Source organism: Ptychodera flava, chromosome 13 (assembly GCF_041260155.1).
Source record: "Ptychodera flava strain L36383 chromosome 13, AS_Pfla_20210202, whole genome shotgun sequence".
Lineage (NCBI taxonomy): Eukaryota > Metazoa > Hemichordata > Enteropneusta > Ptychoderidae > Ptychodera > Ptychodera flava.
Window position 1 is genome coordinate 14,012,820 of NC_091940.1, and position 27,893 is coordinate 14,040,712.

General features: G+C 39.5%; 1 protein-coding gene across 1 annotated transcript in view; it reads right to left on the reverse strand.

The window, feature by feature from the left end:
• Nucleotides 1-923: 923 nt before the first annotated feature.
• Nucleotides 924-27,893, reverse strand: part of LOC139147517 (guanine nucleotide-binding protein G(o) subunit alpha-like) — a 49,444-nt gene continuing 22,474 nt past the window's right edge. The window contains exons 4-8 of the mRNA XM_070718635.1: nt 17,160-17,320; nt 9,392-9,520; nt 7,853-7,982; nt 5,286-5,439; nt 924-3,086 (exon numbers count right to left, since the gene is read on the reverse strand). Of these exons, the coding sequence (XP_070574736.1) occupies nt 2,899-3,086; nt 5,286-5,439; nt 7,853-7,982; nt 9,392-9,520; nt 17,160-17,320 (762 nt within the window). The 3' untranslated portion in view covers nt 924-2,898. The remainder of the gene's footprint in view (nt 3,087-5,285; nt 5,440-7,852; nt 7,983-9,391; nt 9,521-17,159; nt 17,321-27,893) is intronic.

Here is a 27,893-nt window from a genome sequence, read left to right on the forward strand (position 1 = left end):
CTGCTCCCTTTAATGCTCTTTTAAGGAAGAGGAGGGAATGTACCAAAAAACCAAACGTTCAGCTTTATGAAAAATATGACCAAAGCGTGACAACTTTCACAGAAAATACGTGCCATCTGGGAAGAAAAGAGCGGCCTGTCAAAGTTGTGGCTGTAATATAATATTTCATTTTCTGTACAATCTATTATAGATATAAATAATTGGCTTTGCTCATTTGACTACATTACATATCTCACCCCATTGTTTTTTCAAATGTTGAGTCCAACTCTGTCACATAAAAACTAGAGTTACACCCAAATTTGATGGTGAAAGGGTCATGCTCGGCTGAATATGCCGTTTGGTTGATTAGAAATGTGTGATTGATAAGAAAAAGAGTCTGACATTAAGGTGTGTGCCAGAAAATGTCGCCATCTTGTTGAGGATTAATTAGCGGTGTTGTATTACATGTCTGCTATGGCAAGACGAGATGTCAAATTCATAAAAATTAATAGTTTCTGCTGACAGAAAAAAAGCAATTGATAAAACATAACGGTATAGCCACCATGGTAACAGTGGAACAATAATAAATAATATAATTAAGGGTTTTTTTTTGAAAATGGTCTGGAAATAAAAACAGATGTAATCTTCTGTGCTTGTGGCAGTCAAGCATCGTAAAATGGTTCCATAATTATGTTTTCTTTGTTCCGAAAGACTTGATCTAAACCTGCCAATATTTTGTTCAGTGGTGTGAGACTTGACATGGATTCACATGGAAACAGACAACGATATGGACAAGTTCACAACTTGGTGAGCAATGACCGGTCCAGGAAAATATTTGCAATCCGGCTCCTAACAAACAGCGAACCAGCATTTGACAAAAAAAGAATTTTTTTTTTGAATTCTTTTCTTTTCTTTTTTTGTCCTTTTTTTGTCCTTTTTATTTTGATTTGAACAAGTTTTGCAATCAAGTCTTATCAACTGAAAGTACAAAAAATTGTGAGTACAAAAACACTATATTCTCTTTCTGAGACACAACATTTCCGCCATTACAACTAAGTTTGCTTGCTTCCATACAGTCAGAACACTTGATCCGACTAGATGTATACTTGCTGTCTAGCACTGTGTTTTTTTTTAATAATTTAATACATTAACCAGTGCTGGAAAAAAAGACTGGTTTTACATTGAAAAGGGAAGCTGTTATTGGAAATGAAAGACATTTTTTTCCTTTTTTTGTGTGTTTGTTTGTTTGTTTATTTGTTTTCTCTGTTTGAGATTACCAAAAACTGAATGTTCAAAACACTAGGGGAAAGAATATCAGTCACATTAACAGTACACTAGGCAAAACAACATCTTTAATTTTCTCAATTTTTTTTGTTATTGTGAATTTTATGTATTTTACATGTGGTGTATTGCTTCACAATGACCAAGCAACAAATTCTACAATTTGGGGAATTGTCACTAGTTCTTGAGGTGAATTTTTTGCCTAATCTTGCTAATGGAAATTGCCAGTGCGTTGGCAAATTGTGTTGCCTCTCTACTTCCCTTGTGAATAGTAAATTACATAGGGCTATTAGTTGAAGTGATTTTTGATATGCAGGTAGCGAGGTCAAAAGGTCATCTGTTCACAGATGTCCATCTTCCCGCTTGTCTGGCTGTATTTGTGTCAATGTGAGCACACGTGGGCATGTATAGCTACTAGTATAGCATGTATATGGCTGTCAGTATATATATATATATATATACAAGTCTGTATGTGTGCATGAGCATGTGGTAAGTGCTCTCGCGATGCTGTCTTTCATTTTATGCCACCGAGGAACCGAGATCCATATTGATGTACACATGGTGCATGCATGCATGCGTGTGCATGCATACTGTCACATTGACACAAGCTAATGCAAGCTCCCATATTCTACTGCTTCAAACTGCACTCTCCTACTTTTTAAGGACAGAGCCCCTGACCAACATAGTCGGTAAAATTTTTTACGTGTCTTTCCCAGTCACCATACAATCCCTCCAAAAAAGGAGGGACCATGGTCACGACAATTAAAAGGCTGGCTGATTTTGTCTTAGGATGATTCAGTGCACATTGGCAAGTATAAAAGCTCCTCAGAAATATCATTTTTTTTTAGGTGCAAGAAGTCATCTGTACTTCCACAAAAAGGACACAGAATATTTGGTCAGAAAAGACAAAATAAAACATTAACACACTTTTTCGACACTTTTTACTAAATATTAGCTATTTTTTTAAGTTCCTGGTCCCCATCATATCTACTTTGTAAGCACATTATGCAACTTTGATTCTGTTTCAGAAAAAAAGGAATTGTATATATATTAATTATTATATGTAAACAACATGAGTATGTACAGAAATCTAGAGATCTGAGAGCAAAATTATGTTGTCACTATCTCCCTCACAAATATGACAAAAATACGATACATTAATGGCATTCTTCAACATTAAACATTATAGAGCTTTCTTTAAATGTCTGTCTTGAACAGAGGAAAAACACTGTTCAACAGACACCATTGCTAAATAGATATTATTGATGTTTTTTATGTATTATTTTTCATAGAAAATATGTAAGTTGCTTGATTCCTAGAATACGGGTCAAGGGGGGAAATATACTATATTGGCAGTGCGTTTCTGTAATTCGGGGGGGAGGGGGTACTTAGAATTATGTGTGTTTTTTTACTCCTATGCAGATCTAATATGGAGCCAGGCTGAATGGCTGAGAAAAGGGGGAAATGAGTTCTGATTGGCTGATATGAATTGCCCTTCAGCCAATCAGCTGTGGTCTACTCTCCAGGTCATGGTATTACCTAAAAATAGGGGCCAACAGACTACTGGTAATAGGTAGGCATTCTTGCACCCTAGATGACTTGCAAATGTTGAGAATTCTTCTTGTCTGTTTTTATTTTTTAATAAAGGCCGCATCCCCTGAGATTGTTGGCAATAATGGTGTCCGTGACCGCATCAAATACAAACTGAATGTTATTGGTATCCGTAGCACATGTCATGTGTCCATAGATCTCCTTGGTGGTGCTTTTATTCATACTTTCAAATTGCGCTTGGATGTAAGCAGCTGCTTCATGATAAGTATTGGGTCCTTAGAATGAAGGAAAAAAAAGAAAAAATTTGAATAAAGTTGCATAGTACTGCATCTTTCAGCTGGGCAAATTTAGAGTTTATATACATATAATATAGAAATAATGGGCGACGCCCTGACCATTAATGTTTATTTATGGACAAGGGTGAGAGGAAAGCCAAAAATTAACAGGTGAGGCTTGCCAAGCCTGTTAATTTTGGCTTTCCCATCACCTACGCCCATAAATAAACATAATGGTTAGGGTGGAGTCTGTTATTTCCATTCTATTATCAACGAACCTGAGAAAACCATCAAAATTTACAAAAGTTTCCTATGCAACAAGACAATGGGGCCCCAAGTTTGTGCAATACGCGATGCATTGTAAAAATTTTGCAAATCAGGAGATTTTTTGGAAAAGAGTGTCTAATTTTGGCCCCAAAATGCTTCATTTTGTTTTAGGATTGATTATGATCTTTGTACAAATCAAATTTATGTTTTAGCTATATTTTATGACGTTAACATTATTATTTGTATTCACGGGCATGTAAACAAACCATTACTCTGTATTTGTGGCCAGTCACGAGGTTCAGCTCGACCAATTAACATGCGACGGACAGGGCATGGTAATATAATGAAATGCAAATTTTCTCAATGATACATATTTTATGTAATGGATGAGAATAAAATTATGCAAGTTTGAATTATTCGTAATAACAAACAGGAAGCAGTTTGTCCTTCATCAAGATGACCTTGACTGTTGACACTATTCAACTTGAAAACGTTCCTATTCATTATTCATTCGCAGTCAAGTGCAAAAGTGCAACCAGTAAATTTGTTGCAACTTGTGAAAGTGCACTCACTGACATTATTGGCCAATTTTCTCTCAGTAAAGTAAAGGAAAAGACTATACCTGTGCATACACATAGATTATGTAAATTACAATGATGCAGCATAATTGTAAAGCCCAATTTTCCAATGGCAGAAAGAGCCTTGGGGACACTTTTTGGACACACTAGTTTTAGAAATAATTTCCACTGAGCTACTTATTTGGAGAAAGTGAAGTTTTTACCATTTTATCTTTGTGAAAATCGAAAATACAAGTTTTCAAAGAAAGTCACACAGGATATAGCAGTCATTTTGACTTTTAATGGGCCAGTTTTTGATGTTTTTTGACGATTTGCGATGTAAACTATAATTTCTTGTTCTACTCCCCATACCATGTTGAAAGACACAGTATTCAGCTTATCATCTCAGTCTGAATATATGTAGACTGCATTGTTAATGTTGGCAAGTTGATTCTGGTCTGGACTTGAATTCACATTGCTGGAGAGTCTATGCGTGTAAACAATAAAAGTGCATTTTACACATATAGATGTTGTGTTGACAAGCTAAATTATGGTGGGTGTTTCAACATACTTTAGAAAGAAGAACAAGAACTTGCAGTTGACATACAAAACCAAACGGTGAACAATATCAAAAGTTACAGCCACTGGCCCTTTTATATAGGCCTTATGAACTTCGGTAATTTTTTTCCTTCAATGCCAAACTTTGTGAATTATTGACCGCTGATGTTTTAGTCTTGGAAGACGTGCATATTTATAATACCATAAAGAAGCACTCAATCACATTGAAATTGAAAGACTAAAACTTTTGCTCAGACTTTCCGCAAGAAAACTTTCCCTTTCAAAATCAAGATAAAAGTATGTCTCCTTGCAAAATTTGTTGCTATAGAAACAAATTACCCAATAGTAAAGGAAGGGTGTCGTCGGAACTGCGCATGTGCGACTTTCTTGTTTACTGTGTATTTCATGCATGATATCTAGACGCATCACGTAAACATAGCTGCAACATTTAAATTTTACGATATTCATCGTTAACAAACATGTTTTAAATTTCAGCAATCGCCAACGTACCCTACATTCAGTGTTTTTATCGGTCAAAGGTGTCCCTGACAACCTTTGAACTGAGTTCCGACGACAACCTCCATTTAATTACGGACATTTGATATCCAAAATGGCCACCATCCTGCGTTAACTCTATTGGGAAATTAAGTTTTCTATTTTCTATTTGAAATGTGCTGAAATGTGCTGTCACAAGTGATAGACCGACTGGTATTGTAAATGTTCCAGTCTGTTGTGTATATCTGTCCCTGGGGCGCTTTCTACCTGCTTGTCTTATTTTGCTTTCCAAACATCAGTGCATGGCTGTAGAGTTTCTTACCTGTGTATTCAGGAAAGCATATCGTAAGAGGTGACTTCATAATCTTTTCCTCAAATAAATCTTTCTTATTTAGAAATAGGATTATGGAAGTATCCGTGAACCATTTGTTATTACATATTGAGTCGAACAATTTCAGACTTTCTTGCATTCGGTTCTGTAAAAAGGGACAAAGGTGAAGAAGTGGTAGAAATTCAGTGTTTATCATAGTCTACATGTACTTTAAAACAACCGTTTTTATGCCAATAATGGTTGTACAAGACGAATTCAGAATGCGACCAACGCTCAGAACCACAGGCACTCGACACGTCTCTTCGCCAGGCCGGTGTGGTGCAACCAGAAAAAAGATTACATCACACGAGACTAGCTATACTGATGTGTCGAGTGCCTGTGCTGACAACCACCCATAATGAACTAGAAAGATTTCCCATGACTGAGATGATGAGCGGGAGCAAACGGCAGAGGCGTGAACCATCAAATCTCGCGAGTGGTGGTGGTTAAATTTGGCTCTAGTGGTCAAATCCACCGGAGCGTGACATGGTCAATCATTTTCAGCAGTGCTGCTGTTGAATAAATGAACTATATACATGGCTAGAAATTGAGAAGTGTATGAAATTCTGGGCTGTGAAGTATTCATACCTACTCTGAAAAAATGTATCAAATCTTAGAAATTTAAGCAACTACTGGGCACTCAGTACCATCCGATGAGTATACAAACGTGCATAGCTGTTTTGACCCCCTTTCCCCCTCATGTAAACCAAGGAAATTTTCGAAAATATAGACTTTTGACCCCTGCTTTTACCTCGAGCATGATTTTGATCCGTCACTTTGTACAAAATATAAGCTTAGAGTTTTGACACCAGTTGTCCAGGCCGAATTGTAAACTCTCGGCTCCCGATTTATGGAAACTGATGGAGATTTTGCTTTGTAAAACTGTCCGGGTACACCTGTGTACTAAAATCGATGTTTTGTGCCCCCACCCCCCAAAAAAGCCCCGCATCTCCCTATTCGGACCATCCCTTTCAAGATCGTATTACGATAAGTCAATCGGTTGATACAGTGAAGGCCGCTGTGCCGCCCGGCGCTGAACTCGAACACGATGACCCCAAATGCAGCTTGTGTCGCTGTGCCTTCAATTTTGTGATCGTAAAAATGCTATATGAGCAAAGGATTTCGCGAGAGCAAAAGAAGCAGAGCGAGAAGATAATATTCAATTAGGTTAAACATATTGTCGATAGAAATTATACTTGACGCCCCCTGGCGTTGGCTAAATTTAGAAAGAGACAGGTATAAGGGTCACGCACAGAACATGGACGGCAAATTTTGTAATCACTCTATCGACTTCACCAGACAAAATAAATTCAAAATGGGAGAATCGATGGTACTAAAAATCTACCATGATTTGTTTTCAGGCTTTGTTAACCAAAACTGTCTGGTACGCTGAGCCTGGAAACGGACAGACAGATTCTACACGATTCATAATCGATAGGTAGAAAATGATGGGAAACTCGAAGGCGCTCGTAATGTTGCATTGCGTCTACTAAAGTACGGCTACATATTCCTTCAGGCTTCATTTTATTCAGTTCGATTTTTTTGCAATGTCGTAAGGTCTGAGGAGAAGAAATCAGAACGTCAAGAGAGAACAGATGGCCTGTTGCGATGGTTTGCCGGCAGACAGTGTGACTATGTTAAGTTTGATTCGAAGAAATATACAGACCATCTATGAATTGTCTGATTTTTGTCTCAACACCCTCTTTTTATCAAAGAAAGGCTTGTATCTTACTGTAGTTTCAAGACGTTCAAAATGAGACCTGACCAGTTTCTTACGTTGTAACACAGTACTTACGATCCTCCAGTTTACGGGATCGTAAATTAGAGTGCGGGCGCGCGCGCTCCTATAAATCAAAATAACACTGACCCTAAATGCAAACATACAATTCGATCTCGTCGACTACAGGAAGCGAACAGTACCAGAAAGTAAACTCCAGTGGCGAGTTCTGCTTATCAGTTGACGTTAAAAACCAAACGGTGAAAAAAATCACAAAAAGTTACGGGTACTAGGCCTGTAACTTCGTAAATAACACAGTCATCTCGCTAATTACTCACGCTATCTGACAAAATTGGACGAGATTGCTCCATGACCTCAACTGTACTGGCAACACCTGCCCTTGTAGAATATCAAATACCGAGTCAGACCTTAAAACCCAGTTTCAAGAAAACGACAAGCCTCCAATGTTTAAACTGGTGGGCTACATGATTCAAGATGTGAACGTTGGACTTCGTTCTCGGAACTGCCGACAAAATGGTGTTTATAAATCGGCGTTGATGTAATTTTATTCCACGATACTATAAAATGTGGATGGGAAACATAAATGCCCGTAGCAAACAAACGTCTTGCACAGTTTTTAAAGAATTTAGTCATCTGAGAGTTCTGCTTTTATCCTCAGATATGCAAGTACATCGCAGTTGTCTGGTTATTATTTTGAAAAATCAGACGTGAACCGATAATGCTGACAACTTTTCTTGCGACAGAACTTTCCAAGGGTCACGTTATATGACCCTATACTTACTGTCGATTCGTCTTCGTAGAGTACTTGATCATAGGCACTCATTGCAACGCAGAATATGATAGCTGTAACGTCTTCAAAACAGTGGATCCATTTCTTTCTCTCCGAACGCTGGCCCCCTACATCAAATAATCTGTTTGAAATTGAGAGGATGGTCAGAACATCCAATACAGGTAAATACAATGTATAGGTAACCGTATAGGTAACCTTATGTATGTATGTACGTACGTTTGTGTGTGTGCATGTATGTATGTATGTATGTATGTATGTATGTATGTATGTATGTATGTATGTATGTATGTATGTATGTATGAATGTGCATATGCTTGTGTGTATCTTTGTATATACACACTGTACACACATACAATGTATATATGTACGTATGTATGTATTTATATATATATATATATATATATATATATATATATATATATATATATATATATATATATATATATATATATATAATATATATATTATATATATATATATATACAGTGTTCTCCCTGAATAAGGTAACAGGGGCGTGGCGCCCTCTTGTGAATTCCGAGCGCCCCCTTGCCAGAAATGAAAAAGATTTATTTTTTTGAAAAATAAAACAATAAAATGTACGAGATAAAAAGTTGACGGTGATTTACAAGCAAAATGCAAGCGTGAGCGTCGATCCTGCAGGCTGCAAACGTAATTCTCATCGATCTTGCAAATCTCGCGAGTTTGTGATGTCATCCGAGATCATAGGCCCATGTGCAACTCATCGATGGCAGCCATATTTGCATCGCTCAGGCCGTAACGTTATCCACGGTCCCTCCATAGGGACCGTGCATTAGGTAACCGACTTAGCTGAGTAAACATGCCAAGGAGCTTGAGGGTAACCAAGGACAGCAGAGTACACTGAAGTTTTTATGGGAGGTTCTAATTTCGCTTGTGTATTCCTTCCCAAAGCAAAACGACCTATTTTTAGGCTCGGCCGGACGTGTATCAGGATGAGAATACGTGAGTGTTATGGTGATAATTTTGACATCGATGAATAAATGTATGTCTGTCGCTATGTTTTCGTTTTCAAAAAATGTAATCTTCATTGAAATCAGTGAACTGGAATAAAAGTTATCGAACACTGTCTCAGATCTCTTTTCCTTTGAGTTTTTTATACGAAAAAAATCGGAAAAAATACACCCAAGTGCCACCAAATAACACCATTTTAATCTCTGTTTTTCAAAAGCTCCAACGGCAGGAGGGGGGACACCCCCCTCCTGACCTCCCCCCGCGACCGCTTACGCGGTCGCTTGTGGTGCTTCGCACCACGTCTTCGCCCTCTTGTCAAAATATCCTGGGAGAACACTGTATATATATATATATATATATATATATATATATATATATATATATATATATATATATAAACTATAACATAATATCTGTTACTAAGCTCCATGCAGGACACACACACACACATACACACATGGCATACATGTGAGAGAGAGAGAGAGAGAGAGAGAGAGAGAGAGAGAGAGAGAGAACAGTGGGTAGGAAAAGTAAACTTACTTAAAATTAAGATTTCTGAAGCTGAAGTGAGTTTCTACGATACCAGTTGTCTTTACCCTAGTTCTCAGGACATCTTGTTCGGTCGGGAGGTAATCTTCAGCACATATCCTATCCAGGTCGTCTAGAAAACTGAGAGGAAGAAGAGAAAAAACAAAGAAACACATTATCGTTATGCCATGGTGCAAAGGGGGACGGAATTTTGTTTATTAAATTTGCTTATTTTGATGTTCCTATTGCTAAGGCACCTTGGATATCTAAGAGCTGATGTCAGAACACAGCGTGTTCGAATTCCTCAGTATCTTCTAACTTCTTTGTCCTTACAAACTATTTAAGTGCAGATCGGACTGGAGAATAACGTATTTGTATTACACTTTGTTTTAACTCAATTTTTGTCTTGAAGTAGCTTTTATATTTGTCATGTTGGATGTCGGTCCTTAGACTCGGTGAAGTCGCGGTCACTCAACACAAACTCCGGAGTGATTCAATACAATCGGATGTAATGACAGACCCTCGAAAAAAAACTATAATGTCGCACACGTCCAGAAACAGAGAGTTTAAAACTTTTGCTCAAGTTATGTTCAACCATTCTCTTTCACACTCGAAATAAGTGTCGGCGGTCACATCGTGCAAAATTTGGGATTGGAGAAAAAAGTACGTAATATTTACCGACAGTTGAAAAACAAAATGGCCGCTACAGCCTGAATTAAGTCTCCATAGGGGAAAGTGAATTTTGGAATTTCAAGGACGCGTGGCAGCGAACACTCGATTTGTTCCGAGAGCTCCGAAACGAGTCCACAAAGGCAGCAGACTAGGAAGTCTTGTAAAATTTGAGCGCCCGGAAAACCGTTTCCAACGAACACTTTACCTTCAAGGCAGCACTCTTTTCTGAATCATGTCACATATTAGCTTGAGCAGAAATAATAGACTGCATCGCTAACATGGCTAATGTCCTTGTCGTGTAAAATGAATACATCCTCATAAAAATATATGGAGACTTCCGGCGAGTGGAGGACTTATGTTTGCTGTTTTTGAAAAACTATCTTTACAGCCAAAACATGCTATAATTCTTTATCGAGGATGGGTATGGGCAGCTCACAGGTTTATGAATTATGCAGGTACGTTCACGATTGTGCCTATTTTAATACATGGTCTAAATACCAAATTTGCTGACAGCGGCAACAGCGACGCGGTTAACCCTATCCTTCGTCGAGATTTTCGCCAAACATCGGAAACGCCGTGGGCTAGATGGTGTACACCTCGTAAGCCGGCAAGCAACTATTCCCTAGCGATAAGGTATTTGCTTCTTCCAAGCCTTGTGGATTAGTTCTAATAACTGTAACGCTCTAAAAATATATCTTGTCGGACAAATGGTTATTTTATTCCAAAAGCCCTGCGGATACTGATGACATTGGCTTGGTATCACCCACACACACTCACAAACCACATACAAGTTACTTATGATATGCCAAAAAAAATTGGCTAAAGACTATTATAGACGAAGAAGCTGGTTTTTAATAACATCACAAAAATGATGGAAACCGCACAAAGAGTTATAAGGATCGTTCTGGGGCCATGCAAGCAGTCTTGGACTTGAACTTACCATAGACCCTCGAGAAAGCGTGGTGAATTATGCCCCGTGAATCACGTGGACTCTCGTCAACGATACTGTGATCGTTCGTGCTCGTTTGAAAGATTTAATTATACTGTGTCAGTAATTATCTCGAAACGACATTGGCAACCTCACTGTCGCATTCCTAATTAACAGATCGATCATTTTGGTGAGAAGGACAGCGAGCAATTCGTCCCTGCGATTGATTTATTGGAGCGTTGATAAACTGCACCTCATTGAATGAGAAGAGCTTATTGGCATTCATCGGTTGATCTCGAAGAATGCATATTTAGGTCTAGACATCGGTCACCGAGAATGGGGGAGACTGATGAATGATCGGGGAGTCGTTTAATGTCTCTTGTTGAGACATTCTCCAGCACAAAGTCGACATGGACGGTAAGAACTACCTGGCAAAGATACAAAACGTCGTGTTCCTCTGTCAGTTCAACATGACATACTTAAAACGATTCCGTCAAAGACAAGATATTCTTTCTCCAACCCTCTTTCTATCTGTCTCTCATATATATGACATCTATATGTATGTATGTACATATCATATCATAGAGCATCATATAATACAATATATTTCATACGTTGTTATATATATATATATATATATAGAGAGAGAGAGAGAGAGAGAGAGAGAGAGAGAGAGAGAGAGAGAGAGAGAGAGAGAGAGAGAGAGAGAGAGAGAGAGAGAGATTATATATATATATCCCAATCAACCGGTTAACATCACTGGTATTCTTAGGGCAACACTCCCGATTTCCAGGAATGGAAAAATCAGAATTCGCAGGCGCGGATTTTCATTATTGTCAGTTGAATAAACGATAGAAGAGATGTGACGTCACCTGAAGACTCATCGGCAGCGGTTGCCAGGCGACAGAAATAATGCAGCAGACTATCTTTTTGATCCCTTTAAAGTCGGATGACGTCATACCGATTGAACTGTACAGCGCTGGCACATTTTGTGAAATCTTGTGACAAAAGTGCATGTTGGCCTCTGCCATCACGGAAGGGGCATAGCTAATTACACGCAGCAAACTGTAATTTCCACACCGCAGCATTATTGGACAAGGCGCACGCTTTCAATGCTCGCAGTGGCCGGCGGGACTTACAGGAGCACGGCTGCAGAGGAAGAGTGCACGCCTGGTGAACCTTGATATTTCTAAAACTGCTGTTGAGAGACTCCAGATACTGTTCGATGAGGACAAGGTCTAAGGTGATCCCTTTTAAACTGTCGGGTATTTCATTCTTAAAAACACCAGATTTGACCAATAGATTCCATTAGCGCACCCTGCACTTGTCCCTCTGCCATTTAAACGATATCGCGGCGCTGTCTTGTGTCACAGGCTCTCTCTCTCTCTTGCAGTTTGCAATATCGGAGAAGTGAAAGCGACAAGGTTTGTCGGTTTGGGGAATAATTTTGTCACTTTTGGTAGTTTGAGAAGTCGTTTACGCATGGCTCGGAATCTTGAAAGACGCAGAAAGATCTTCAAAATATACCATCAACTCCAATTAAAGGTAGTATGCGCCTCGAAAGTGAACAACTTTGTAAACTGTTGCTCAAACTTTCCTCAAGGAATATTTCAACCATTCTCTTTCAAAATCAAGAATACATCTCGGGGGTTACCGTGCGAATGTTGGTACTAGAGACCAAATTACCCAAGATTTACCGATATTTCAAATTCAAAATGGCCGCCATCCCTGTGTTAACTCTATTGAGAAAAATAAAATTTTAGATTTTGGAAAAAGTAAGCCGGTAAAAGGTTTTCTTACAACAAGAGCTTGACAATGAACTCCCACAAGTGGTAGATCAGAAAAGAATTGCAAAAGTTTGAGAGTTTAAATATATGTCACCGAGGTGCTTTCTACCTTAGAGCTGGTGCACATGAAGAAATGATGACACAGTTTCTTGTATACCGCATATATAGTTGTATGTTCATGAACAAGCATGTATTCTAATATGTAGTTATCGCCTATAATCTGTTGATGAAGGCTATCGAGGAGACCGTAAAGCATCTTTGGATACTATTATGAGAAGATAACAGGGAGGGGGTCGTCTCGTCTGCGGCTGTGCGTAATGGACCAATCCAACGGGTCTGTTGTTATGCACAACATATCCCAACACCCTTTCTGTAGATCCAATATTACTATATAAAGTGGCGGCTGTACCGAAACTGGAGACCGCGGCCGAAGCGGCTTCGTGTAAACAAAGGGACGCCACCAAAGTTTATTTAGCAAAGTCTTGCAGAGATTGGAAAGATACAAAACTTGTGAACCATATAAGAAAGAATATCAAATACTAAACTTGATATATGTAACAGGCAGGACTTCATCTTATCAAAAGTCAATTGAATATAAAAGACGTTTTAAATTTTAGATATACAATGTTATCCAGTAACCCTATCTTTGAATTAGCCTAATCACTTTTCGTGGCTTCGCGCGCTGTACCGTACAAGCAAAGAACTGATTCCCAACGACGTGGCAGTTCCATTATTAATATCCGAAAAGCAAATATTTGTCCGTAATTATGAACAAGACTTCCGGAAATTACGTTTGATGGGAACTTGCGGGGAAAAGTTCTTCGGTAGCACTGATTTATGATTGATAGTGTATACTTATCACACATTGAGAGATATGGCACGAGCTGCAACAATAAACAATGGGCATAAAAGGACAAAATTTGCCGGAGCTGCTGTCGGCAGAAACTAATATCGCGCGCGCTGCTATATTTAGTAACAAACTACCATTGCAAGAAGTGTTATTCGGGTCCTGACCATGTGGTGTCATCTTTTTGCATAAATGGAAGTTAATCTCATTCCTTATCCACAAGTCAACTGTAACTACTGAGCAGGGCAAGAACACGAGAGCAAATTCGTGTAAATGTTTTGGCGGTAAAACGAAAGACGACAAAAAGTTGATTTCGTCTTTTATCCACAAGTCGACCGTATCTACTGAACATGGGAAGACCAAGTGAGCAATTCGTGAACATATTTTGGCGGGAAAAAGAATGACTTTACGGAAAATTGCTGGGATACACACAGCCCAAACGAATGCACACGACTGGATTTTATTTGTACGGATGACAACGAATAACAAAAAAGTATTTATAAAAAAGTATAATATTAACGCTATCACATGAGAATACGAAGCTTTCCAATAACTATATAGGGCAATGACCGGGTGATCGGCTACTGCCCTCTACAATTAGTCATAATTACTTTACAATTAATTACTGAAACGGGGCAAAACCTACATACAAAAGTGCTTCTATCTGTGAACTTTCCATGCGCGATATATATTTGCATATGAATGTGATTATTATATCATCCAACTGCTTATTCATGAATGCATACGGCCGTAAATGGCCACAGATATTGGGCAGGTGTTCGTCAAAATACTAAAATAGTGAGCGATTTCGAAGGTGGGAAGTGTCTGCAAAATGTGGCCTGCACAGACGACAGGGCAATAAACTGGGCTCGAAATGTAAGGTCTGTCGACAGAGAATTAGTGTTGATTAGTGTTGCGTATGTTTATGCAATTATTGCCTAATAACATCGGAAGAACCACAGTTTGTTGTTGTTCTTGCTGTTTCCAACCATTTTGTTGTCATTGCAAGTACATGACTGTAAAAGAACACTAATGATTGGGCTTCCGTCGCTATAAATTACCACGAATATGAGGGGTATGGCCCTACAGGTGTTACGTCAGATATTCACGACAGTTGTCGGAGGTACAGCGCAGCGCGGGAGGGTAACACTGATGGAGGAAGAAGTTGCTTCTACCTCCATGGGATACTCCTTGCGTAAAGCGATAGGGATGAAGCGGTCGCTGTTGTAGTCAGTACCACAATGGCACTGTACAGAAACCCGATTATAATGTTTTTTTACATTGACTGAAATTCAAGAACGACGGCAACAAATTAATAATCTTCAATTTTACTAGCATTATAAGAACATAAACATAGACCAAAAAAAAACCAGATTCTATAAGTTCCTTGTGAGTTTCGAATTCGAATGTAGGTAGAATCAGAGACAACGCATAGAAGCATTGTATGATATTCTATGACAAGTAAAGAGGGCAGGAAGACCGACATGCGCAATGCAACGTACGTTGGCTAAGAAAAATTCCGACCTACGTGAAGTCTAAGGGATCTCGACTGACACAGAGTAATTGTGGTCAAAACCAGGAACGAGGAATTCAATTGCCAGCTATCCCATTAAATTTATGCAATTTTCGAAACAGGGTCACACATGGAATTTTCAGCGACCTTGCACAACATGTATTGCATTACAATCCCTATAACTCTGAATATACAAAACATATACAGAATGCATATATATATATATATAAATATATATATATATATATATATATATATATATATATATATATATATATATATATATATATATATATATATATATATATATATATCCCACATTTTGACGGCGGCCGAAGTAGCTTGATACAGACGAAGCGACACAACCAAAGTTTACTATAAGTTTATATTTGGCAAAGTCTTGCTGTGATGGGAAAGCTACAAAACAGCTGGTGGACAATGAGCATGTCGCAAATGCTGAATTTGCTTCAACTTTGCTCGACATTCCTCGGCCATCTCTGGGAAGAGGCAATTATTATCAAAAAGAAGTCGCGCAGCCGCACATGGGACGACCCCCTCACTTTAAAACTTTTAGCCTTCCATTCCAGTCCATGGGGCGGCGAAAGAACAAGGCGCGGCGCGGCGCATGGTTCAGCGCATGCGAATTCAAACTCGGTGTAAGCAATTCACATACACGATTGCTCTAAATCCAGCCATAATAGAAACAATGTTGACAATTTGGTAAGGAACCAGCACATTTCAATAAAAAACATGGTAGAGGCAATAATAGCACGTTTTAAGCACGTTTTATATAATACATGTATATGCGTTTGAAACTGGGTCTCATATCAACCTGGCTGGTGTATACGGACCCGTCCAGTCGATACGACTTCTCTGATTGAGGTGCAATGTAGTACGAAATGAGAAGCGCTCCACAGGTGGGAAAGGCACTGCAGGGTACAGCTCGAAAATCCGATACACTTTTCAATTTATTCCATTTTTCCAGCTTGCCTAATTGTTTCCTGCTGGGCCTCTTCCATTAATTTGACTAATTCACCGAAACGAGCTGAAATGACGTCACAGAGGTTGTTTTTTTTCACTGGTATTGCTGTCATGTGTAGCACGTGAAACATAGGAGATTTCAAATATAGGTTTGTTCCATAAAGACGATTAAAATTATTGTATAGAAAAACATAACTATTGTTACGCGCCTTAGGGGCTGTATTTCAACATTACCGTTTAGACCACAGAGGGCCTGTTCTGCGCGTTCGAAATGCATATTGTGCATTATTAGACTAGACAGGGAAAGTGGAAGAGCGAAGATATCGTCTTACTTGTGGCGGTCTGACAGCGGTAAACATTATAATAGAACCGCTAACGAGATCAAGAAAAAAACACGGATGGCAGAGAATGTGAGCTTGCCGGGAGAAACATCAAGTGGTGGGACCACAGCCCTGGAATGAACGTCAGAGTATTAAAACATCGTCAGCAGTCATCGAGAGAACTGAACGCTGTGCGATCAGATTTGGCCGTGTTCAATACCAAGTCAGATTTCGTAGCTTGTCTGCCGTCTGGAATATATAGCGCTCGATTTAGTGGGAAGGGGGGGGGGGGGTTAGAGATGGGCCCGCCCTTCCGCAAATGCTGCGACGAGCTCGAGGATATTCCGTGATATCGTCTGAGACGTCCCATCACTTTGAACCCAGAATAATTAACCCGTGTGTGAGCAAAAATATAAAATAGAGAATTAAATATATAAATTAAAGGGGTACAGTCGTCTGAACTGCGCTCAATGGTCGTATAGGACCCATAGGACCAACGTAAACACTGTATCCAAGGTACGATGGTGATTGATGAAAGTTAAAAAATGTCTGTCATAATCTACATTTTATAATTTAAATACTGCAGCTATGATGATGATGTGCATCTAGATATCGTGCACGAATTGCATTGTTTGTAAACAACAAACGCGCACAGGCGCAGTTCCGACGACGGTTTCCCTTTAAAAGCCTATAAATACACTCAGAAATGACAAATACGGAATATTTACTTACTATCTTGCAGAATCGTTTAATTGGTACTCCCTTGATCTACCATAAATGTTTTGCACACCACTGTCTGACCAAAGTCTTTTGAGGGCGTCTCGCAGCTCGGGTGTGGGGGGCTCGGTGTCTTCCATCCTGCCGATGACGTCGAACACCATTTTCGCGTCTTCCTGTCGTGAGAGAGGAAAGCAAGCCGGTCAGGCTAGAATTTCAAATCAAATTAAAGACTCCCACAGTTCATAGTCTAGTTTATGTGGAAGGCTTGTTCCATTTACGGGCGGACCTGATGGAAAGTTGACCATGGTGGCGGATTTGTGTGTAAGTCTAACATTTGGGGTTAATTATGGGCACTTTTTAGGGGCAAATTGTGTGAAAAGATGTTATCACTATTTATCAACGATTCATGAGACCACATCGCTTCTCGAGCGCTACGCATGCGCATTGTAATTGTGTGTGGTAAAGCGCCTCAAGTACTATTGATTTTTCTTTGTAAACACACTTTCTTTTCTTACTCGAGAAGTCTCATCTCGGCCTGAATGTATGTGATATTCCAATGTTATTGTTTTGTCCGGAGTAGAATTCATTGTTTAACAGTAACATCGCACATTGTACGAAGCCCGCTGTGTTGGAAAGGTCATATTTTTTCAACGTTCTTTTAAACATTTTGACATACTCTTTTTTATTGAAAATCTTACATACGGCAAGCCTCAAACAGTTTGTGCCACCCTGAGAACCCATTGCACGCTGGGAGGGCACCGGGTGCATTCTGGGACGAAGACAGAAGTTGTTTGAGTCGTGTCGAGTCGTGTCGACAGCAGGGTGGAACTACACTACTATCAGTAACACCTTGCAGGGGTTCGCTTACACTTTTCCACTGGGAGATAATTGTAAAGTGCCCAGAAAGAAGGAACAGGCATAATAGATAGTTAGCAAAATGATCAATAATCGTAATAATATTGGACATCACAAAGTCTCTGAAAGTTGGAGACTCGTGATTTCGGAAATAAATGCTCTTTCTGTGGAAGCAAAGAGCTGTGTCCTGCAAATCACAGTTGTGTTCACTGGAATTCTTGGAGTCGAACAGGCCACACAGAGTGAGAGTCACATCAAATGAAGTAGAGCTGCCTCTACCGAATGGGAGCTTTGCCAGACGAAATCAGAGTCTGATCTTTGTAAATTAAATTGTTCATCATGAATATCAGAGTTCTGTCTTGTGAAAATTAGATGTTTTGAATTTGTAACTTGAACTCGTATGGGCCACCATACATCATAACCACCAGAACTTATCCTGGCATGTCGGAGTAATCGAGACACAAAAGGGTCATGTGGGGTTAGTATATTTCACGTGATGTCACTCTTGGTGTTCGTTTCATGCAAATTGATTATGATGTATTTACGTGACTGCGTCATGATTATAAATAATATATTGTTTATCACATTTTGTTAGTGATGATTGCATCATATCTATAAATAATAAAGTTTTATCCCAGTTTATTAAAATAAACATGAACTGTTCTCTAGGCACTCCACGGGATCACCTTTTACCTTTTTGTGAGATCAAGAAAACTTGAAATATTTACCTAAAGTCGCCCTGTCTACAAAATGACGCCAGTGCATTTAACTACAAAAGTGTCAAAAACTACCCCCTTGTTGAATAGAAACGGCTGATTTCGTTTGTGATCGCTAGAAAAAGTGGATTTTTTAAATTCAGACTTGCTTTCCTATTGCCATAATGTAAGGGAAAGCTGCTAAATCCTACTCTTTATGAAAGGCATCGCCAATTACATTGTAAGATTTCATTTACAACACCTTGCATAAGGTCGAAACTTAATGTACTGCACCAGCTTATGTTCAGCCATGCATTCTGAAAGTTGTGAACGGAACTTATTTTTTTTGTGCACGACCGTAAAATGTCTAATCTTGTCTGGCTGCAAGCAGACTTGATGTTGTGCACATTTGACCAGTGTTTCAGTGCGTTTCAAGTTGTCAAACAACACACACTACTTTTCATGTCAAACAAAATTCATGAAAAACACTCAAAAAATGAGCGACTTCGACACTATATATAGTGTCTCACGCAAATACTCCGTAATCAGGCTAACGATTTCTCCGTAGGGTTTTGGTCTGGATCTGACGGCGTTGGATAGCAAAATTGAGTTACGTTTGAATCAGTGCTTCTTGAGACTCAGACAGTGGGCAATATCCCGGGGCAATATCAGCATTTCTTTTGGAAATACACTGGAAAACAACTTTTATATTAGCATATTCGTCAGATATCCCGTGAACCGCACCTCTACTCGTTTTCGAATGAGCTGGGAAATTTATATATATATATATATATATATATATATATATATATATATATATATATATATATATATATATATATATATATATATATATATATATATTATTGCCTGAATACATGGGTTTATGTGCCCGAGAGCAGGTGACAATTTGCCCGACGCCAGGAGGCAATAATATGCGGTCAGGCAATAATATTTTTATTGCATGCCTCTTCAAAGCAAACGCTATATGACATTTAGTTACATGCAGGGCATTTTCAAACAATTTTAACATAGTCGACCAGCATCATACAGAGTTTAACGAAAGTCAAAATAGCAGTGCGCGCATGGATATTTTACATCTAGCGTTAAGCGTCTACTTTGACATCGAAAACGTCGAAGGGCTTCACTGGGCCGGGTAACCATGGGAACAGGTCAGTACATCGTTCACTGGCCCACTAACCCCGGATGTTCTTATTCAAATCAATGCACAATTTTGCACTCACATCGAGGCATGTAATAAATATATACTCTCGTTTTTCGATTCGGCTTGGAAAATTTACATGTGGCCTCGTACAAGAGATAACACATTTAAATGACACCTCTGCATACGATACATACTAGACTTCATCAATCATGCGTCCATTCATAAATAATGCAAATGATCTGATCACACGACAAGATGCAGGCAGTTATCGTTAACGCCAGGTCTCCATACATCCAGGTGTTTCTGAGACTCTTTCCCTGATACTACAGACGCTCACAGAGCAACCACTCCGCCTAGTTTCGTTTTCTAGTTTCACAAGAATACTATTGCAACTTCTGTAGGTTTCGTGATGTTTTTTGATAGTAACGGCTCCGAAGGCCGACATAAGACAGACATGACGGGACCGGTGTTGCTGCTGGGAAACACAAGTCACACTATACGCCCTGGAGTCTCATTCCAGGTCGTATGGTGCCACACACATTAATAATCTGCATTTCCTGTAGGTCAAGGCTGAGTGAGTCACATCGTATATTGACTTTTCATTCAGTTGACATAGCGTCCAAGGCTTGTCAAAGTCACTAAGTGTGTGGCCTATCTTCGGGGTAAAGGAAATACAAGAACTTTGTCGTCCTATATATTAAAGAGTACAATAGTAAGGCAATACGCGCCTAAAAACTGAAATACCTCAACTTTTGTTCACAGTTTCCTCGAGTAAATTTTCCACCATTCTCTTACTAAATCAAGCCACATTGACAGTCCCTCTATCACCGTGACTTTGATCAAGCGTTGTAATCGGGATCAGCGTGCAAATTTTGGTAATAGAGGACAAAGACGGTGAACTTTTCTCACTCCAAGGGCTTTGAAAAGTCTTGTCTATTGGCATATTGAAGCATGATCGAGCGAAGAAATTTACTATAGATTTCAGAAAATCGTGATCGAAGAAAGATGCAGGTACCTTATTTGAATACGACCAAGGTAAGGAATTACTAAATCAATACGCGGATTGGTCAGGTTTCCACGCCACTGAAGTAAAATTCTATCATTTGATAAAAACCAACAAGTGATTTCTATTAAGTTAAGGAGAGTTGTGTTTTGAAGGAGAGACGGTGAACATTGACAAATTGACCTAGGGGAAGAAGATCTAGATCGGCTTACATGTAACTCAAACCAGGGTCACGTTGGTATTAGACAGAACCCTCAGGGATATAAACTATCGTAGAGCCTTGCGTCCTAATTTATCTTGACTTAAATGGACATGTCATGTTTCAGGAAAATCATAGTATGTTTTAGGCATTTTTTCCTGACGGGACAAGTTTGACTCGTTACCTGGGAGACGATGTCAAAGGTCAAAGATTGAGTTAGTGTCACTCAATTTGTCTGAACACCGTGCCGGCCTAGGCGTCCCATACACCTTTCAATCTCTCAAATACTCTGACAGCTTAAATATTTCCAACGCTGTGCTACTTCGTGAAAGCTATACATCGCATCATTCTGGTTTGATGATACTCTTAAAAGCAAAGAAATCGTCGCTTGGCCAAATACGCAAATATTGTGGTGTCTTTCGCCCTTATGTATGGCAGTCTTTAACGAGCTTGTTCCTCGGAGCGAGAAATACAAGAATGCATGCAAAGGTGTTCAAATGGGGTTCGGGTTATCGGTAGACGTTCAGTTGTTTACAGTATTTTAACATGAAATTAAGCAACTTCAAGGTACACTATCACAATAAAACAGCCTCAGAGACAACGCAACCGCGTGATTGCATCATGTCACTCCCCCTCCCCCCCCCCCCGCCATCCATGCACGATGGAGGTCTGTGAAATGTCTCTGCATGGCAAGGTACTGACGGTAGTACAGAAACCCCCAAGCCTGCAGGCTAAATGGTGATAACATGCTCTCTGTCACAGTGACCAGACCGTGTGTGTTGTTGGTGAGGCAACCTGGGATTAATAGTTTCCGCCATGTTGAATATTAAAAGCCACAAATTATCGGGTGGATGTTGTAACAGATGCCATTAAATTATTGTTATTGGCGGCTGGTTTTTAACAGCAGGGTGGCCCTGAATACAAATGAGTTTTCCGAAAGACGGACGACCTCGTTAAAACGGTTAGATCGTGATGATTAAACAGTAATGTTTTTCGTGACGTCGGTAGAATATATCACGCTACGACTATAGGGAAATCCTCATTGATTGTTCCAACATACACTCAGCACGCCTAAATCCCGTTGTCTTTGAGCGGTTTCACAAAAAAACAACGAATTAATGCAAACATTTTCTTCCAAAATAAATTTGTTGGGTTGTAACATTGATTATTGCTATTTCCGTATTTTTCAGTCTTGTAACATATTTTTAATGAATGTGCGTCTATTCCACAGGCCTCTCTCATCTATGCCGAGGACGCACTCTGGAGATTTATGTATACTACCAGGAAGGCGTGTGCCGCAGCCGGGTTTTGACCAGTGAAGAGTGAAATCCTGTTCATCGCCATGGCAATGGCGCATGGGATGCCGCCATAGTATTGCCCATCGGGTGTCACACGCAGTGTGTCATCGGCAACTAGGGAACGCATCTTCCGACGGGGACAAAGGTGACAGGGCGCCGGTTACAAATAATTCGTGTTCCCGTCGAGGTAGCTTTCGGGTGTCCCTCAATCGTACCCACCGGGTTTCCAGAGGAGACCTGTTGGGGTGTGTTTTTGCCATGAGTTTCCTCAAAACATCACGTACGGGCTTCGGAAACGATACTTGGGAGCTCAAATAAGTATTTACATAAAACAGTTGCAACAATCTGAAAAGGTTTGTTTTGTTCAGTGTTGCATCTTTTCCCCCAAGTACTTTCAACTCGGAAACCTTGCTGGACTCTCGGCAAACTTCGCAAAATCTCGCTAAGTCTCGCTAACATGAAGTCACTGTAAGATGACAATCGGAGTATCGATAGAACATTCCCATCAGAATTTCTACGTTACATTTATCTAAGTACCTGTGAAAAAAACTATACTGTAAAATTGATGAAAGTCTTTAAAAGTCACGATAAGAACTAGGATTCTTGGGCTGATAAATTAAAATTATTGAATATTACGGTACATTAAGCCGAGGAGAAAAAGTAATTGCAAATATAATATCATTCTCAAAATAGCTAAAGTTTGGTTTGAGTCATGGAGAAACTAAAAATGAAATCTCAAAAAACTTGTCTAATCACATAATGTGTGCAAGGTGAACATGCCCACAAACGATGAACTTTGGTTTCACAACTACACGAGTCAGATGTACACTTAACTTCACGAAAACCAGAGTATTGCAGCTTCACTTAGCACAGGAGTATGTTTTCTCACATTCCTGGCTGCTGGGAGTGCGGGATCGAGAGTGTGGGATAAATCGATCCCACACTCTCAGAAACCGTCCCACACTCTGCAGTAAATATTACACGACCTCTGATTGGATGATAAGCAGTCTGTTTTGTTCCACGCGCAAAATGTTATCCAATGGCACGACGAGTAACACACGGACTAGAACTACAAAGTAAGCAGGTCAAAGTACAGCGGCAGACGACAGAGTTGTCCAGATTTTTGATAATATTGTACGTGTCCAATATGAATTTAACGCATTTTGTGGTCATGTGAGAAAAAGAATCTCACACACCAAGGACCTGGGATCAGATTTCTCACACTCGTTGGGGATATTTTGTCTCACACTCGCCTGCGGCTCGTGTGAGACAAAATATCCCCAACTCGTGTGAGAAATCTGATCCCAGGTCCTTGGGGGTGGGAGATTCTATTATTCTCACATTCCTGCCGCTTGGAGTGCGGGATCGACGATGATGGAAAAAATCGATCCCACACGCTCAGAAATCGTCCCACACTCTGCAATAAATATTACACGAGCTCTGATTGGATGATGAACAGTCTTTTTCGTTCCACGCACAGAATGTTATCCAATGGTACGACGAGTAGGCGTAACACATGGACCGGAACTACAAAGTAAGCAGGTCAGAGTACAGTTGCAGACGACAGAGTTGTCACGATTTTTGATAATGTTGTACGTATCCAATGTGAATTTAACGCATTTTTTGGTCATGTGAGAAAAACAATCTCACACAACAAGGACCTGGGATCAGATTTCTCACACTCGTTGGGGATATACACGAGCCGCAGGCGAGTGTGAGACAAAATATCCCCAACGTCGTATTATTGCCATCATTCCCTGCGTGTAAATAGGACACTGTTCTGGTCACTGTAAAACTGGGGTACATTATTATATATATTAATATATATATATATATATATATATATATATATATAATATATATATATATATATATATATATATATATATATATATATATATATATCGTTGCGTTAACGTCCATATAACTTTATGAAGCAATTTACCCATTGCTGAAAGAGTGAGTGAACGTCACCGGACGCCTTTGATACAAAATTCTGTGCGACGCAGATGTTGTTATGTTGGAACCGTCCATATCCTCATTCATACGTGAACGTTGTTAAGCAAATAACTAATGCCGTTTTAATGTTGGCAAACTGCTCGCTCTATTTAGAAGAATACGTTTCCATATGTTGTACCTTTAAAGCGAAGAAAAAGGTAATTCTCTATCGCTGAAAGTAACAACGTTCCCTACAGACGAAGTAAGCTTTTGGACCGGGGAACGACTTCGTGCTTTGGAAAAGCTGGCATAGATTCCTGTGTGTGTGTGTGTGTTGGTTAGGATAATGTAAATTAACGGGTCATTTTGAACTCACATATTGACTCTATCAACGTCAAATTCCCGACATATGAACCAAGAAAATGTGCCATAATAACGTCGCAATATCGCCGCGAGAAATGACTCCAAGGACATTAAATGGATTTCGAACTTAGGCGGCGCTTTCTTTCAATATAAAACTTACGGACTCGTTGATAAATAATGCTCGAGCGAGGACGCCCCAAGAATGACAGATCGCACGGTGAAAGACGCCATCGCTGCCTTCGACAACGGTGAGGTTTGCTGCCGGAAAGCTCGGCTGAGCTAATTTGCTTCAACAAGTGTTACCATGGCAACAGCCTAACCATACCGCCATGCGTACTCTGTGCAAAGATTGTGAGGCGTGTCGCCTACCTGCGTCGATTCGATCTAATACGATTATGGCTATGTAGTTGACATTTCAGACGTCGAAGAGGGAAATAGGTCGGATCTTCCCTTGTATTTCTCTCGTCAATTTTTAACAAAACAGGACATCCCACATAAGTCAACAGGTGTGTGCTCACAAAAGAAAATCTTTGTTATTGATCAAGCGAAGGCATCGGTACAGACTATTGAATCGTCCTACTTTTTTCTTTCTCTCTCTCTCTCTCTACCTCTGCCTCGATAATTTGTCAATTGCATTCTGCGTAGACGTGACAGGCCATTGGTTCACAGAGAGTTCAAACAGTGCGTTCCTCCGTCAAAATGCTAGATTGGAGGGATCGGGTTTCTTCAGTTCGCTAAACGACAGACCGAAAAATGTCAACCAGGTAATTTGCGGCATTATTTCGCGTAAAAGTCTAGTATTTAAATTTCAATGTTCTTGTCGAATTTCTAATAATTCTTAGAAGCCAGACTCATTTCCTCCGTGATGGGATGGTATCGAGTTCCGTTATCTACCGACCAACTGACTTCTGAAGATGATTGTTCGTGACGTCAGCGATTACACTTTATTGTTTCCAGGGGAAAACGCTGGGGACTGTTTCCTTACTGCTGAGGGCCAAAAATGTGCTCACACTGTGAGAATACCAAAGACATTTAAGTGGTGCACTTTTGATCAAGCACTTTAATAGATGGATGGATGTGTGTGTGTATGTATATGTATGTGTGTATGCAAGCTTATGTAATGTATGTAATGTCTGTCTGTCTGTTTGTCTGTCTGTATGTATGCATGTATGTATGTATGTATGTATGTAATGTATGTAATGTCTGTCTGTCTGTCTGTATGTATGTATGTATGTAATGTATGTATGTATGTCTGTCTGTCTGTCTGTCTGTCTGTATGCATGTATGTATGTATGTATGTATGCATGCATGTATGTATGTATGTATGTATGTATGTATGTATGTATGTATGTATGTATGTATGTATGTATGTATGTATGTAATGTATGTAATGTCTGTCTGTCTGTCTGTCTGTCTGTATGCATGTATGTATGTATGTATGTATGTATGTATGTATGTATGTATGTATGTATGTATGTATGTATGTATGTATGTATGTATGTATATATGTATGTATGTATGTATATCCATCTATCCATTACAGCACGGAGGAACGTCAGAGAGGTCCTCTAAAATTCGATCATAGTACTTTGTTTTGAAGTTAACCAAACACTGTCGTAATAAATGTTATCACAGTATAAGTAAGCATATTCCTTTCAGGGCTATTCAAAGAGTATACTGCTTGCAATTTGCATTTTTTCAAAGCTTGAATGTATCAGGGAACTTGAAACCTTGACTCAGAGAAAACAGAGTGAACACTGCGCTGCGAAATTTGAAAGACCGAAACTTTTGCTCAAACTTTCAGAAAGGAAACTTTAATCCAATGCCTTTCGAAATCAAGAATGAAAATCATGGATAACGTCAAGTCGAGCGCCCACAGGTGGCAGGCTAAAATGGTAGTAAAAGTTTGAGAGTCTTAATATATATCCCCGAGGCGCATTCTACCTTAAAGCCAACATTGCTAGCCAAGGGTGTTTACTAGGACAGGTAGACTGTGCTTACGGGAGGCTACACTACGCCGACCTTACCAAGCCGTGCAGACTAACGATGTCTTTAAACATTTACCGTTCTGTGTCACCACATCGTAAGTGTAAACATATTGAGGAACAGGCTGTTCGTTTCGTCGATTTTTTTTGTTGCGAATATTTTCTCTTTATTTTTCAAGTGCTCAACACTTTCACAAAACTGAACTTCAATTTTGACTTGGTGATCTTATTCGAACACTTTCATATGGACGGATTGCCACACATCTGTAAAAATTCCCGTCAAGTTTTCCGAGTCCCCTCACTAGCATCTCTGTCTGTGCAATCCAGACAGCGCCCATTTGCAGAAAAAAAACAACAGCATTGCCTGTTAAAGCCGATTGGTTTTGGTTTCACCCACTTAGCGTAATTATATGGCAAAGCAAGCTAATTACAGGTTATCACAAATGTTATCTTAACTGAGATCTAATGGATGACTGCTTCGTGAGAGACTCGTTATGAAGTGGAATAGGTTCAAAACAACAAGTCTCAGACTGACCGACAAGGGGGTACTCTCTGTGTCTTGCCGTACTCATCAGAAAATGTTTCTCCTCGACGAAATACTGAGATTGTAGATATCTTGTATGAATGAATAAATTATTCAATGTATGTAGCCTATGTATTATGTTTACATGTATGTATGTATGTCCGTCTGTACGTAACGTATGTATGCATGGTTGTGTGTACGGTTGTGTGTATGTATGTATGTATGTATGTATGTATGTATGTATGTATGTATGTATGTATGTATGTATGTATGTATGTATGTATGTATGTGTGTCTGTCTGTCTGTCTGTCTGTCTGTCTGTCTGTCTGTCTGTCTGTATGTATGTATGTATGTATGTATGTATGTACGAATGTATGCGTTTAGCTAGTTTCTTATTACTGTTTATAACATCTATTTATTCATTAATTTACTTAACAGTCCATTAATTCAATTATTCATTCATTGTCACGTTTATGGGTCTGCCTCGTATTAAACTATAAGACATTCGTGTTGCCTCCACGGTGGCTTCATTTTTAAATCAGATGCAGACTCTCAGCAACAGCTAATAGCTCAGGTTTATTCCTGTTGGTGCTTGATGTAATGTTGGTTTTGCGACGAGGGAAAACGCTTCCTGCTCACGCGGAGCCCTAATTATGCCTCATCACTTACACAGAACGTGCCGGCAAATTAAGAAAATTTCACCGCATGCTTTCATCACCCTC